The sequence below is a fragment of the Miscanthus floridulus genome, chromosome 11 (assembly GCF_019320115.1).
Source record: "Miscanthus floridulus cultivar M001 chromosome 11, ASM1932011v1, whole genome shotgun sequence".
NCBI classification, from domain to species: Eukaryota; Viridiplantae; Streptophyta; class Magnoliopsida; order Poales; family Poaceae; genus Miscanthus; species Miscanthus floridulus.
This window is the reverse complement of record NC_089590.1, coordinates 40,308,145-40,324,237: the sequence shown is the minus strand read 5'-3', so window position 1 is coordinate 40,324,237 and position 16,093 is coordinate 40,308,145. Positions and strand designations below refer to the sequence as shown.

The 16,093-nt window shown below is 47.9% G+C and overlaps 2 protein-coding genes across 2 annotated transcripts; one reads left to right on the top strand and one right to left on the bottom strand.

Annotated features, from left to right (window-relative positions):
* Positions 1-8,902: 8,902 nt before the first annotated feature.
* Positions 8,903-12,474, bottom strand: LOC136494879 (uncharacterized). Its single transcript, XM_066491049.1, has 8 exons — positions 12,086-12,474; positions 11,930-11,999; positions 11,714-11,838; positions 10,927-11,035; positions 10,793-10,856; positions 10,624-10,679; positions 9,942-10,049; positions 8,903-9,061 (listed from the first exon to the last, which is right to left on the bottom strand). The coding sequence occupies exons 1-8, from the start codon at positions 12,352-12,354 to the stop codon at positions 8,903-8,905; spliced, it is 960 nt and encodes a 319-aa protein (XP_066347146.1). The 5' UTR covers positions 12,355-12,474.
* Positions 12,475-12,576: 102 nt separating this feature from the next.
* LOC136494878 (UPF0496 protein At3g19330-like) lies at positions 12,577-14,316 on the top strand. Its single transcript, XM_066491048.1, has 2 exons — positions 12,577-12,625; positions 12,718-14,316. The coding sequence occupies exon 2, from the start codon at positions 12,790-12,792 to the stop codon at positions 14,029-14,031; it is 1,242 nt and encodes a 413-aa protein (XP_066347145.1). The 5' UTR covers positions 12,577-12,625; positions 12,718-12,789; the 3' UTR covers positions 14,032-14,316.
* Positions 14,317-16,093: the final 1,777 nt, after the last annotated feature.

Here is a 16,093-nt window from a genome sequence, read left to right as displayed (position 1 = left end):
GAAGCGAGGACGAAGTGGGCCTATGCCGTGTGTCGGGCTTTTGGGGTGTTACATATTTACATTGCGATTTTTCACGCACCCTTGCTGATCAGCCATCAGTTTTCGATGCAAAAAACAAAGAATCTGCCCATTCGCTGCTCTTCAGCCTGTTTGTTTCGTCGTAAACGATCGTGGTTTGGTGTGAGAGAAAAATATTGTTCTAGCGAACATGCTGCTTGTCTTTTGGCTTCCAGACCACTTGATTTTTCTTCTTCACATATTCTTGCTTCTCTCGGCGCGCCGTCTGTGTCCGCGACGACCTTCTTCTTCCCCTTCCCCCGCCGTCGTTATGGCTATGGCTGCCTCCGTCCTAACCTGGCCTGTCCCACCGCTGCCCTCTCCGTCGACATCATCGCCGCCTCTGCCTAGTTAATGTCTCTCCTGCCCCCACCGCCTGGCCTGGCTGCTTCCCGAAAAATCTCTTCTAAGCCCGTCGGAGATGGAGAAGAGAGGAAGATGCTAGAGATAGAGGAGAAGAAGCGTTCCAACCCTCGAGTGAGGGGTAGAATTACGGAAAACAAATTAGGAATTACTATGATTCGTAGGCAGAGATCGAGCACACGCATCCGCCGTGCATGCCGCCATGGCAACAAACGCCGCGCTAGGCATACAGGCATTGATTGGACGTGCACATGCACACATGCATGGAGCCCCGGGGCAGATGGGGTGCAACGCATAACGTGGCCGTGACAGGCGCGCCGCACACCATGACGCGTTTCGTTTCATTATCGGGAGCGAGGAGGAATCTCTGGAGGGGCACAGGGCAGGGGTGCCGCAGTCAAGCGAAGCAACGAGGCGATCGAGCGGCCGGTTTGCTAATAATCTCGCGGCGCGCGCGGCCTGTCACGATCACGCACCAGCAGCGTCTGGTGCCCAGCATATATGATCAGACCACAGGTCCACCGTCGACAGCACACGCATCTGAGACTTGGACGGATCAGCGTGCGCATGTATAGCAGCTCCACTTCCTGACTTCCTCCACCCATCAGCCATGCCGGCCGGCTGTTAGAAGAGAAGAAGGCAGAAAATGGGAGCGGCTCTCGATCTCCTGCAGGCCTGCTATCTGCTAACACGATCACTACTCGTCCAGATCTGGCGAAACGTACGGGCGCTCGATTTGGAGGCGCAGCGGCCCGTCCGTGAACCCGCATACGGCATACGGTAACTACGGCAGCGCGGTGACGGCACGGGCGCGGCCGCCGGCTGGCGGCTTCTTCTGCCTGCACTGGTGCACTGGGCAGGCTCGTGGGCGATAGCGTACGAGACGGCACGGGGGCTAGTACTAGCAGAGAGCGGAAACTTTAGCACGAGAGCGTGGGATTTGCAGGAGGCAGATGAAAAGGCTCTGTGGTCACACTCCTCCGTCCCCAGCAGCGCAGCGCAGGCTATGGCAGTTACCATATGCCGCCGTACTGCACGTTGTTGGAGTACGGCGGCAACTACTGCTCCTGTGCTGACACAAGGCTTCCTGGTTTTTCCCGGCAGTAAAATTCCTGGAGCTACTACCTATAGAACCGAACCGTGTTGTTGTAGGGTAACGACCGTCCGCTGCGATACTAACCGAATACGTCAAATCTATCTTACCTATAGAGAGGATTACTGAACGATCTAGTATAATGGAAGTACTACTAACAACAGTAACATAAAGCATACGATGAATTGCCGAAACAAAGAGGGATTAAACAGATGAACAAGTTCCACAGTTTTCAACAATAATAACAGGACCAGGTTCTGCTTAATATTGCAAGACATCGAGTACTGGTAGTATGGTTCAGGGATGGATGGATGATTCACCGGCCATTGATCGCTCACGCAGCGGCATCATCGACCCATGAAGCTACCCACCCCGCATGCATGCTGCCGTTCACGCGGCTGTGGGCGCGGCCATGATGCTCTTGCTGGACGAGGAGCTGGTGGGCCTCAGCGCCCGCATGGGGCTGGCCAGCGCCCACGCCCAGCTCCGGTGGCTCCGCGAGCCGCCGGTGCCCCTCGCGCTCCCTCCGCCGTCGGGTGCCGAGAGCCAGTAGGATGACGAGGGCGCGGCCGCGGCGGCGCCTAGGCCGCCGCCGAAGAACCCGGCGCACTTGATGCGGGTGTGTGCTGGTGGTCCTGCTCGTGCTCCCTCGCCGCCGCCGCCACCCAGGTGGCGGCCCGCCAGCGCGCCCGCGGCGGCCTTGTTGGGCTTGGGCTCGCGGTGGGACTCGACGCGCCGGAGCGCGCAGTCGCCGAAGCCGGTGGAGAGGCGCTCCAGGAAGTCTCCCGAGAAGCTGCGGCTGCCGCAGCCCACGGAGCGCGATCGCGCCACCTTCCGCCCGAACAACGACGACGAGGAGCCCTCGCTCCGGCGGCCCGGGCTCTCCGCCGGCTCCACGATCGCCTCCAGCCGGCCCCCGAGCGACGCCACCGACACGGAGTTCCTCCTCGCCGCCGCCTCGCCGCCGCCGTTGGCCGACGACGCCGCGCCCTTGTGGTGGCTGCTGCCGGACGACGAGGAGGAGAGGTGGAGGAAGGACCAGAAGCTCTTCTTGCGCGGGCTGTCCGCGGTGATCGCGGGCGCCGGCGGCGGCAGCGGCTCCTCCGGCCGCGGCGCGACCGACTTGCTCCTCTTGAGCCCAGTCCCACTGCCCGCGTTCTGCGCGGGCATCACCTTGCGCGACGCCGCGGAAGAAGGGTAGAGTGGCAGCGCCGGCGCCTCGGAGGAGGCGCGGGTTGCACGACGGCGGCGTCGAGGACGGCGACGCGGACACTGGCGGCGGCGGGTGGAAGGGGCTGGACTTGGACGACGACACCAGCATGCCGAGCTTCTCCTGCAGACAGAAGGCGCAGATGCCGCCGGCGCCCCGCCCCGGCCGTCGCGGGCGCGCCTGGTGGGTACGGGTGCTCGCTGCAGTACACCGCGCCGTCCTGGTCCGCTGCCGCTGCCGCTGCCGCCGCCGCCACTGCCGCCGTCGCGTCTGCCGCTTTCTCCTCCATCCTTGAATGAATTGGTCAAGCTACCGCTGCTGGACGGATCTCTTGGCTAGCTATGCGAGGACAAGTCCCCGCATCACTGCCGCTGCTTGCTCTTGACTCCGCGAGCTAGCTCCTCTTGGACAGAAGCAGCAGAGGATATGCTCAGCTCCTCTTCACCCCGATCTGCTGCTTCTGCACGCACGGACGAGGAGACGAGCAGGGGGGAGAGAGGCAGGGAGCTTGGGAATGGGGCCAGTGAGCGGCACGGGCGCACAAGCGGATGCGGAGAGCAGCGAGCTGCAAAGCAGAGACTGAGGAGGCAGGCAGGGGTGGCGTGGTGCTCTCTCTTGTGCTCCGCTCGCGCCGCGCCTTTGCCTTATTATTTTAGCGCCACTTCCGCCTGTTTCTTTTTGTCCTGGTTCGTCGCAGACAGTCTGGGGGCCGTGACAAGGCTCCCATCAGGCGGAGCACGTGGGGGTGGGGGCGCATCTCTCTGCGCCGCTGCAGCTGCCCTGCCCCCGCTGCCCCGCAAAGAGTCGTCAGCCAGGCGTTGATGGCAACGGATCCCCTGCGTAACCACGTTTGGAGCCCAGAAATTACCGTTGCTCATCCCACGTTTGTTGGAGCCCCTAAACAACTCTTGTGATTTGACTTTTTCAGTGCTTGCAGGATGCGAGTCTAGCAGGTTCTTCACTTTTTGTGACTGCTTCTGCTTGTGAACTTCGACTCAGGTCGAGTGCAGTTCCATGGTGCACTGTTGGACACGCAATGTGCGCGAGTCAAGATGACCACCTCTGAGGCTCTAACGACAAGCGGGGGGCATGGAGAAGGGATGATCCAAAACGGCGGCTGTTCTGCTCCATCACCGCTTGCAAATGGCATGTACGTACTATACAGCCCCCCAGTACCCTCCTCCTCCTTGATCCGCTCCACAGTTTGGTACTGGTATCACACCAGCGGCCACATGCGTGGTGGTGGTCGGAGCCGACGCTGATATTCGACCTCCGCCGCTCCACCGCCGCATGTGCCCGCACGAGCCTGCTAGTGAGGCAGTTTTCACTGCCACCAATTAATCTTCACACAATATACTAGTATAGTCTAGTACTAGTGCATTATACATATCTGTAATCTGTACGTGTATGTTACTCCAGTTGAAATAAATAGTACGTACTTGATGTCCGTTGTGGAAGGAGGCACAAATCGTCCGTCGCCACGAGCCCACAAATCGATCGGCATCGTGACAGCAGCGAGTGGCGCTGGCCTGTCTATCTGTGCCGGGCCTAAAACGCGATCATGCATGTCCTCAACTCTCCCTCCCATTGCATTCTAAAAAACACTCTCCCTCCCATGGTCAAACGTGCTACACCTACTAATTAGTACTAAAAGAAACGAATCCATCTAAGCTACTTGTAGCGCTATCCAGGGTGGCGCATCGACCAACTGATGTGAAGTGGTAACGTGTCCAGCCTTGGACGGATCCAGGACGCGACTCGAGGGTGTGACACTGGCATTTTTCATGTCATGCCGGCCGGGCGTTTCTTTCCTCCGATCTGCAGGGAGAATGAAAGGTAACATGTACATTCACATGGGGCTGATGAACGAACCTCCTCCTGCCTGTTCACCTCAGGGCATCAGAGTATCTGCGGCGACGCCCAACACCGTCAGTTCCGTTGCCAAGAGCCGAAGATACTGCACATGCGTGGGCGGAGTAAAAAAAAAAAACAGAGGCCATCCATCGTTTGGCCGTGGCTTGTCGTAAACGATCATAAATTTTCAGTCAGAATAATATTTTTCTCTCACACAAACCAGCCAACGGTATTTCTTCACGAACCAGCAACGATATGAACCAGCCAACCGAACAGGCTGCATGTTCATGGGTTCCAGTGGAGTCCTTATCAGCTAGAATCTACAATATTTTTCTCTCACAGTAAAATAGTTTCAGCCGGCTTATCAGCCAGCTTTAATTCCAGCCCCATGGCTTTCCTGCGTGCTGGATGGCTGATGCTGCTGCGAAACTGCGTACGTGCGACAGCCATTATACCCCCAATACCCCAGGGCCAGGCATGGCCATGCGTGCGCTTTCAATACTGGCACTGGCAGTGTGGCAGTAGATCTTGCAAGCACGGCCTCCGTTCCAGGTGACACTTTGATAAAATTAAGCAGCAGGACGCCAGGCAGCAGAAGTCCAGATTCAACATAACTCTCGACTCTCGTTATGCTAACACCTTCAATGTGGTGACGAAAGATAATGGCTTGATAGTGGTTAACCTGTAAAACTCACACTAGAGCTGAACTTTGCTGCCAATGCTCTTCAAACCTGATATTAGAGACGACCTCATCATCATTTGTTTTAGCTTAGAGTTGGAAAGGCCCTCTTTGGTTAATAGTCTAAGATTTCCAAGGTTTGCCAACTATTTTCACCAAGCTGGCATCAGGTTTGGTAAACAAATACTTTTGTGACACTTCGGCAAGCACAAGGCATGTGAGCTCGTAACACCTTGAAAGGAAAAAAAATCATTGTCCCAACTGTAGCTATGAACCAAACAGGCACATAAGGTTTGGCCCAACTTGTGTAACCTTAGACGGGGAAAATATTTTGCCCTTGAAACGTGGCAATGGCAAACTGTGTAAAGTTGAGGCTATAAAACAAAACAGGCTCAATCGTCTTCAACGTAAAAATTTTAAAGAAACATTAACCCCAGAAAAAAGAAGAGAAAATCAATATCAAGAGCATTGCTGCCGAGACGTATTGATCAGCCTCAATGTCAATGTTTTTTTTTTAACTGTATATTATCAAACATCTAATGAAGAGACGTGGTTGAAGAGTTACCAAATTGGAATTAGGTTTCAACGGCAATATTCAAGGTGCACAGAACCACAATTGTGATATGCACCTTTAAAAAACAAAACTTGATATGCGATTTGACCAACACCGCAACTCCACAAGTATCAAACAAGAGTGAAGCCACAAATACACTTAATCACGAAAAGCAGCAAATAAACCAATTCCCAAAAGAGGAACATAATCAGCAGATGACACAAACAAATTATATCATAATTCAAACGGGAGTCTTGGTAAAAAAAAAAGGGGACAATCTGGAACAAAGGCAAAATATCAAGTAGATAATGTTCAACACACAGAAACTATGAAAACTAAGTGCATATTTTTCTTTTCTCTTCAGTATTGGCAGTCAAACTGTTGTGCATTAAGGGTTAATAAGCATATCTCAACCACATACATGAAAGTGTTCTGCAGCAGAGCCTGACCATAAGACTATGATAATGATTTTGTTTTCAGGTGGATGACAAACCGGCGAATAAATTGGTCAACTGAAATTCCAAAAAAAAAAAAAAGTTCTGCCCGTTATCCAAAATAAGTTTTGCAAACCAGGAACTTGCAGGTAATATGATAACATTCAGTGTAATTTCCTTTTTGGATTTATGTACCAACTTACCATTCCCTTGATATAAAGTACTAAATGTAGGATTTTTAAATGTTTATTTAGCATTTATCGAGATATTTGATGTAATGGTGCATGGAATAATTCAAGTGGTTCTTTTCCATAGACTGAAGTCTTTCAAGGATGATACATATACTAGTGACATTGAAAAAAAAAACTGGAAGGCAATTCTACCTACCTCCTATATGGAAAATGTCCACATGCTATGCTGTTGAATCTAGCAAGTGCAAAACCTCAATATAGGGTTTAGGGTTTAGGAGGTAGATGCATGTCCAACAAAAAAAAGGTAGATGTAGAGTCCACTACACAACATTGGCTACAAACTGCGAAGAACACTGAGAATGCCTTCATGTAAAAGACTTCTTATGTATAACTACATAGGTTAATTTCATTGCTCATTTACTAGCATCTCTTACTCAGTCATCTTGAATATAAGATTTTAATACACTTAGTGGGGAGAAATATTCTAACTTACTTAGGCACCTTATAAGCCTATATTGTATACCTTTGATCCAAATTGATTACAGACTAAAATAATCTGAGGAAGGAGATCTTGCCTTTGCCAATGGGTTTTGATTGTCCACAAAAGCTCCTATTGCCAGTGCCATGCAGCATCCTTCCTTCACCTGCCAAGGTAACATAATGCCCTAATTGCCAATGTCTCGTATCATCTGTCAGCACAATAGAACTTGACACGCTCAATAGATAATAGATTACACATGCTAAAATATGATAAAACGGATAATAATATGCAGCTCAACCAGTGTATCTTCAGTACAGAAGCATACACTTTCCATTGCTGCAGAAGGATCAATCTGAAAATACCATGACACAGTCAAAACATTTCTGTGTTCTAATAAAAATCAAAATAGGCACCAGCGCCCAGCGGTGAGACCGTGATTAGGTCATATAGGCTATGGCCTATGAGGCTAGGCATTCAGACGCCAAGGTGACCATATGGTTAGGTCAAATTGGCATCAGGAGTTGCTGACCTCCTATCTGCCACATCCTGCTATTAAAGGTTTGTTCCTAGTTCCAATTGCTAAATCACCAATTATTGAATTGCCAAGACTCCTTCATACAGCTTAGCAGTTTTACCATAGCCAGAATCTATCATTTTATTTCTATTCCTTAAGTTTCCTTCTACCAAAATATCTTAGTTCAAAAATACACCATCTAAAAACGCATCTTCAATTTTTTTTCTGAACTACAGTAAAAGGGCGTACCCAGTGCAGAGAGCTCCCGCTCTGTGCGAGGTCTGGGGAAGGGTGTTAGTGGCAAGCCTTACCCTCGTCTGTGCAATGCGAAGAGACCGCGACTCGAACCCGGGACCTTCCGGTCATAGGCGGTAAGACTCTACCGCTTGCACCAAGCCCGCCCTCTTCAATTTTTTCTGAACTACAGTATGGAACTAAAATACTAAGATGTCACACTGAAGTGCAATCTAACTTTTTCGGTACTCACAATTCATCAGTGAAATCCTGTTGCTCTTCACTGTTACTAAAATTTCTGTACGCAGACTGCTGGGTGATCATGGGCGAAGTAGTCTTGGACCAGAATTTGAAGATATCCATGAAGCAATTACATCAACAAGAGTTTCGACGTCTTTTGAGATCTGTGCTCGTAGAATGCCTGAGTCAGTACCCAAAGTGGTACCAACCTCCTTAGCAACAGCCTCCCATGGTGTGCCCATTGTCAGATTTGCCAGAAGTTCACCTCCGCGGTTCACTGCATCAGCCATTGCTGGTGGAACATCAGGAAGAACCTGAAGAAACACAACACAATTACTTTTTCAGAATTATAAAATATTTGTTCCAGCAATGGCTTTGCCAATAGTTCTGAAACATGGAAGCCTGAAAAGAAAAATAGTACCTGTTGTAATGGTAGCCCATGATCCCCAGGAAGTGATCGAATTGACATATCAAGCAAAGAGCTAATAGCTGCTTCGGAGCTTAGTACTTGTGCAAGGGTAGAGGTTTCATCAATTTGATCATCTTTGAACTTTATTAAGAGATTCCGAGAAATTCCATAGTAGGATTTTATCTAAAGAAAATTGTGATGCACCAGTAAGACAACATGCATAGAACAATTATAGAATAATTCACATCACATGAGAATCTTGGTTATTCAGCATAAACAGATTGAAACATAAACACATAAGACAACCCTAAGATTGGTTATAAGTGAAGCTTTGAGCTGAGAATTCTGATAATCTCTAATAAATAGGTACTGACAGAGATGTCACAGGCTTTCAGCACTGTAAAGCACCAAACACGATTTGAGATAATGTTCATAGATTTTATCTGTGTGTTGATAAACTCAACGTATGTTTAGAGAAGGTATCATTTCAGAAGTAAACTCACATTAACTAGTATAACAATAACTGTCACCATTTCTCGCGTGGGTGGTTTACATATAATTTTACATTTCAAATATTCAAAAGAATAGTGCTAACATACCAGGCGGCGTGTCTCTTCTGGTTTTGGAATGAAGTCCTCCCGCCCATTTACTAAGTCCATATACAACGGAGGAAGTTGTTGAAGTAAAGGTAGAAGTTGCTTAACAACAGGTGGGCTTAGATTCTCAAGCTGCTTAATGGCTGCTTCTGCCTATTATGCCAAAATTATAAGCTAGTAAGCTACATAGATTGAAGGTTTCAAGAAGGAAATATAAACGCATCCAGCTAGTCTTCACATGAGAGAGCAATACATGTTATGTGTTTAGGAGAGTGTCATCTGTTAGAATACTTAAGACAAATAAATAGAATAATCTATAGAATTCTTAATTTCACATCCTTCAGTCATTGTTAACTGATGAATCTCAGGAATTATCTTCCATCCTGAGTACGGCACTTCTAAGAAATTTAGCTAAATGGAAGACATCAAGACAGCAAATGGGGTAGAAGGGCCGAAATGGCAAATCATAAAGCACACTATAAAAAAGAGTGAAAAACAAATTCTAAATTTAAATGGAATGTGTGCCACCTCAATTGACATTCTTACGAGTAGCAAATCCTCAATTTTCCAATAAGAAAAGTAAATGAATAGGATTTATCCAACAAGAAAAGTAAAAGAAGACAACTTGGCCCTAGAGAAAACGTATATGAAAATTCATCATACCATGGAGTGGAGAAGAAAAACAACCTCATACTATCTTCCACTTATCTTTTTTTTTTAAAAAAAAGTCATGCCATTCCCAGGTTTAAAAGTCAGAATTATGAAATAGAGTGCCCTACGAAGCTAAAAAAATAATATTGTGGTAGTTTTGTGGTATTCAATAAAAGTTCTTATGCTTAATTGGACAGACAGGACATTCTAGTTAATACAGAAAAGGTTCAAGATATATTTCTGTTACTCGGGACAATCCGCAAAACAGATGCTACCCCAAAGTGAACATTAACAGTGTAAGCATGAAAAAGTAACCTGCATATAATGTGTTAAACATTTCGAGGAACAGTGTTGACACCAAAGTCACAGGAACATATCGTACCCCAAATCGGATTGTTGGATATGATGTCAATTGGGACAATATCGGGCCAAAACTTTGTGCCATGGGAACAATTACAGGTGAAAATAGTGGGACCGCGGAGCTTGCCTCCTGCAACAAATGAAGAGCATATAAACTGGTAGTTTTTCCATAAGTATATTTTTTCTGGAACAGGCAAATTGAGAAGAAAAGCACTTGGACACAACCTTCTCTAACTTGAAGCACAAAAAAAAAACGAGATGGTGCCAAATGCCACCTGATAATGGCATATATGGTTCATAAAACTAGTGTTTGCAATTTTGCATGTCACGTTCAAAGAGCCACATCACATGTTAAAAATGATAGCACTGTTCTATAGACTCATACAAAACATCTCACATGTCTTTGGCATTTACATCCAATGATGTATGAAAATGGAACTTGAAATAGCAAGAAACATCTCAGCTAGTGAAGCAAAAACATCTGGAATATGCAGTTCTGAAGTATCACACACAACCAATTATTTTAGATATAGTACTAGATATCCTACACTCAAATACCTGTTTCACGGATCAACTCCAAGTTTATGTATATTGGGATGGAGGACTAAAACTGAGTAAAATTTGTAATGATACATGCAGCTAAAAGAAATAGTAACCATACCAACATGTGGATAGGATGAACGGCAAAATATGCAAAAACATACCTTGTTGTTAAAGGATATCAGTACATTTCCACTTCGCTGCACAGCATATCTTGATCCTGGAATACAAACCATTAAGAAGACAAATTATACAATTGTAGCAAAAAGAAAAGGACAAAAAGAGAGTATTTCATAAACAGAAATTGAAATTAGATGCAAGGTAAAGTCTTACCAATCAACATGTGGATAACAGATCCCAAGGAATGCCCAACACCAAATGTTGGGAGATCATTTACCTGTTTAAAATCTCATATACTTAGTACACTGGACAGCATCCTGATTTATTAAACAGATAGCTTTACTTACAGGCTCATCCAAGGTTCTCAAACACCTGTCAAACTTAAATTGAACTTCATCGGCAATGAAGAAATGGTCAAAGCCGCTTGCATAAGGCGTAGCAATCACCAAAGCTCCCCTAGAAAACGAAGAGATAAGTGAGCTTTTTTGCACTGGAACTAGGGATCCTAACTTTAGCTATACTAGAAAAAAAATTGAACAACTGTATACGTCATAATGGAAGGAATTGGATTAGATCAGCAGTCAGGTAATGACAGAGTTATCTGTATTTTTTATCCATAGATGAACAAACATAGGAGTACTCCTTAAAGCTCACATGAACAAGTGAGAAGATTAAGGGGTGTTTGGTTCAAGCTACTAAACTTTAGTCACTTTTAGTAACTTCAGAGCTACTAAACGGTTTAGTCACTTTTAGTAACTTCAGAGTTACTAGAGAGGACTAAAGCCTTTTTAATAGCTTTTAATCATAGCGTTTGGTTAAAAAATTACTAAAGTGACTAAAAGCTACTAAATTTAGTAGCTACTAGGCGAACCAAACAGGCCCTTAGTTCAGAGGTCGGCGGTCATGCTGTAAAGCACCTTTGTTTCAGGACATTCATGTGGCAATGCTTTGTTTGAGAAAACAAACTCAAAACACATGGAAGTACATCCCAGGTACAAAACTTGAGCTAACTCTCTGTACTTCAAATATTACTCTTCCTCGATGACAAGAGGATCACAAAGCTCATTCATAAAAAATAATAAAATAGCTCATAGGAAACAAACTTGGGTGGTTTGACACTGCTTTCAAACATACCTGTTCGCGAGACACTCGAGGAAGAAGCGGTATGTGATCTGAGGAGCGGCTCCGACAAAAATTCCTCCAACAAAGTGGACAACAAATGATGGTTCCGAGGACTTCGGTCTCAATACCCACGCTCCCTAGCATATCAATCAGCACTAATCAATATATATAATCTGGATAAAAACACAGAACGCAACCGCAGTAAAGGCGAGCGCCACCGAAACGCACCTCGACTTCGGTCCAATCTCCAGTCGAACCCCAGCCCTCCCGGGACTGCTTTGCCGCCTCCGTGATCACCCTACGCGCCGTCCCCCAACAGCGAGGTAAGAGCGGGACCGAGGTTCGAGAAGAACAGATGAAACCACGGAATGATCCACCGCCTACCTCTCGATCTGGGAATAGAGCTGTATCGATCCGTCCGAAGGCGCCACGGAGGTCGGTGGCGCGGCGGGGCGGGGCCTATCTGCGTCCGGAGACGAGCAGCACGAGATGGCGCGCCTCCGCCTCCTCCCCCTCCCAATCGACGCCGCGACTCTACCCCGCGGCGACCCCGTGAATAGGCGCGCGGACAACGCAGAAGCCGCGCCGCCGCACCCGCCGCGCACCCGCACGGCTGACGATGGTGGCAGAGACGCCACCGCCATCCTTATCATCTCTCCCGCGCCCCCCGACTCCTGCCGCCGCGATAGCCGTACGTACTTTTCTCGTTGCGTCTCCGCTTCAACCACCAGGTAGAGTGTCACGCGGCACGCGCCCGCGCCCGCGACACTCGGAGCGGCGGAGTGCGTGCGGCAACTGGCGAGCCCGCCTCGTAACGACCGGCGCGGCACGGGAGCCGCACGATGCCAACTGACAGGGCGTGCGGTCCGATCTGTCCCTCCGGAGCGACCCGACTCGTCGTCGGACGGGTCAAACCCCGCAAAAGTACCTTCGACTTCGTTCCCGTTTGGCTTACCCTGCACACCACTCCGCAGCGCATCGCACCGGCACTCGTATAACTTTGCTTCCACGCCTAGTTGCCTACAGGCTACATCTACAGCTTGAGGCAGCTGCCCGCCGGCCGCGCAGAACGGACGACTGGACGAGAGATGCGGCGACGTGCGGACGATGAGGGAGCAGAGGGGCCGAGCTGTTCGAGCACTGACGGAAACACCAGCAGCGCTAATGCGAGCACGAGCTCCAGCACCGCTGCTAGCAGCGGCGCGAGTCGGAGCGGTGGCGCGGCGGGGGGCCGGGAGAGGAGCCCCAGGTCGGCGCCCACCATCAATCTAAGTCAGGAGTACAGGCTCGCCATCCACACCCAGTCCTACCAAGAGATCTGGAATAAGATCCACGTACACGGGGAAGGGGACGAACAACGGGAGGAGGGCTTCGGCGGCGACGGCGAAGAGGAGGAGGAAGGAGGAGAGGGGGAGGACAGGGTCACCCTGGCCGGCGTGCTCCGTCCGGAGGACGCTGTGGTGGAGCGCGCTCTTTCTGACGCGCCCGACACGGAGCTGACCCGCCTCGCCGCGGACTACTTCCGCAGCACGCACCACGCGTCGCTGCTATGCCTCTCGCTCCTCCGGGCGCTCCGCCGCGCGCGGGCGCTGTACGGGCCCATCACGGACCTGCTCGCGCTCATCCCGCACTCGCCGGAGCTCGCCGCGCCGCACCGCGACTGTGCGTTCGACGCCTTCCTCCTGTTCGACCAAATGCCCAATCCGTTCCCGGCGCCCGCGGCCGGGTTCCAGTTCCAGGGCATGCGCCGAAGCTTTGATGGCCTCAAGAACCACCTCGACCTTCGTCTCCTCAGTGCCCGTCGCAGGCGCCGTTGGCTCCGCTGCACCAAGCGTGGGTCAGGTATCTGCCTCATCGCCTGCGCCACCGGCGCTGCCGTCGCAGGCCTCGTGCTTGCGACACACGCCATTACCGCACTGCTGGCGACGGCCCCTGCTTGTGTTGCATCCAATTCTTCCTGCTGTCCACTGGCTGCCTCGATGAAACGCCTGCAGAAGCACATGGACCGGCTCGACGCCACGGCTAGGGGCACCTACGTCTTGAACAATGATGTGGCCACAATTGAGCGGCTGGTGGGTAGGCTCCATGCCACTGTGGAGAGCGACAAGATGCTTGTCCGCCTTGGGCTGGAGCGCGGGAGGGGGCAGCACCACACCATAGAAGAGGTGGTACGGCAGCTCAGGAAGAACCACCCTAGCCTGCTACGGCAGCTTGCTGACCTTAAGGAGCACATTTGCCTCTACTTTGCTGCCGTCAACCGTGCCAGGTTACTCCTTGTGCACCACCTGAATGCGCAGTCTGATGCTGAAACTGAGTCTCCAATGTCATGACTCATGAGTTTATGAGTCTCAAGACCTCATTAGCCCCAAGCAATCTTACACTGGGTCACCATGATCATGAGTTTGAGTCTTAACCATTAGCCATATCTTTCTTGAAGAATTAGTTGATGTTTCGCGCCAAATGTTGCACAAATTTCTTGTTTTAATAGTTTAGACCTTTTTATAGTTCGATACATTTGATCTTCTGTACTTTCAGAATTATTACTGTGGCATTATAACAATGCTATGTTCTGAATAGACACAAAGTCTTAACATTCTAAGAACCGAATATTTGGAAAATTGCCTCCATATATTATCATTTATGTTGCAAGCAATGTGTTGCTTCTGCTTTTCAGAGTTGCCTCGAATACTCAATCAGTCAATCTTTGCATCGCCTATTATATCTGCATTGGGGTTTTCAAACCTGAAAGGGTCATCTTGCTTGCAGTATTAATATTGGGTGCCAAGTTTAGCATGGAAATTCCATGCTGCTTAGTTGATTAAGGAATTATGCAATGATAATGCTGCGAAAATTGTTCTAAGTTTAACCTATAAACGTTTGTCAGTGGTCACTGGTCAGTGATTAGTTTGGTTTAATTGAAAACATCCTCTTGCTTGCAGTGTTGATAGTGGATGTTTATGATTTGTCAATCTTCAATGATAAACTTTGCTTTTGCACCTTCAGTTTTTTTTTTTTGGTTGTGTTTTTATTTTCTTTTTTCTACCAGGCACTTGGTTCTATGCTTTGCAACTGGATAGAATTCATACTTTTTTTTCTGCATTCTCATGGATTTTACCTGTAAGGAATGGTCCTGGAAATATTACTGTACAGTCTGTATTCAGTATGACCCTTGGAACATTTGGCTGGGTGCAGATTATTGTTACACGATGCTAGTAGTTAGCATTCTAAGTAAATCTTTGGAAGTTTAATTGACAATCCTATTACTAAGTTGAAAGTTTTGCAATTGTCTCCACATTGAGCAGAGAAGCAGAGTGGCTTATGTTTCTTGTGTTTCACACATTGCTGGTATGGTGATTCTTTAGTGGACGAGTAAGGGGAAAACCTTGCAATTGCAACTTAGAATCTGATGTTGCGGAAGCAACTATCTACAAAGAGTAGGTTCACAGGCCCACAGGGTTATGGCCTAATTGGAACTGACAGTTCAGTTTAAACTTAACTAGTATACAACTTTGCATTTAGAGAGATCCATTCGAATGAGTTTCGATCCCCACAGCTACACTTGATCGTATCCTCTTTCCAATACCCAAAGATAGATTTAGATCTGCAGTTCTGCACTTCGTCAGTTGTAGCTAGATACTTCCGAATATTACATGCAATACTGTTTGCTACGTTTCAATGTTCTTTCGATGTTTATGTTGTCCTGTAATGTCATCCTTCTCTTGCAACCAGCCGGGTTACATTGAATTCTATGAAAAATACAAACCTAGCTGGGAATTCTCTAGTTTACACAGTTGATATTTTAACACAATTCAGCAAATCATGATATAATCGCTTCCCCTTGGTATTGTAATATTTTGCTACCATAGTGTATTTTCCATATTCTAGGAGTGAGAATCTTAACTCAGAAATTTGGAATCAGTAATCCTGTTCTTTTAGTTGTTGCTACTTATGTACTTTGTTGAGGTTCAGCTGGATACATGCAATGCAATGCAATTATATATTTCAGGTTTGTAGCACGAGGAACTGATGTACCCTTGCCCTGCTGCAGAGAAAATATGGTTTTCTGCTCCATTGCTTTGTTCTCCTTCACCACAGCATCCATTTCTGGTGTTGACTGTTGATTGTTTGCCACCAGGCTACCCAGCACAGCACAATGCATCATAGTCCATGATTGGTGGTTGCTACGTAGAAGAAATTTTAGCTCAATCTTTTTCTTTTGTTTTACAATACGGTATTGCATCGCTCCCAGATGTAGGCCATTTTAGTTTTGTTATATAGGTCAGACTTCTTTATGCTTAAACCAAGTTTCTAGGAAAATATATTAGCAACTATGATACCAAATAAATGCACTATTAAACATATTTCATGATGGATTTCATGAAACTACTTGAT

What these genes read in the sequence shown, in the direction of transcription:
- LOC136494879 (XM_066491049.1), bottom strand. Translation starts at nt 12,354, where the DNA reads ATGATAAGGATGGCGGTGGCGTCTCTGCCACCATCGTCAGCCGTGCGG. An exon ending in TGAGAACCTTGGATGAGCCT is followed by an intron (nt 10,857 to 10,926) that starts GTAAGTAAAGCT and finishes GATTTTAAACAG; the next exon opens with GTAAATGATCTCCCAACATT. An exon ending in TGTTATCCACATGTTGATTG is followed by an intron (nt 10,680 to 10,792) that starts GTAAGACTTTAC and finishes TTTGTATTCCAG; the next exon opens with GATCAAGATATGCTGTGCAG.
- LOC136494878 (XM_066491048.1), top strand. Translation starts at nt 12,790, where the DNA reads ATGCGGCGACGTGCGGACGATGAGGGAGCAGAGGGGCCGAGCTGTTCG.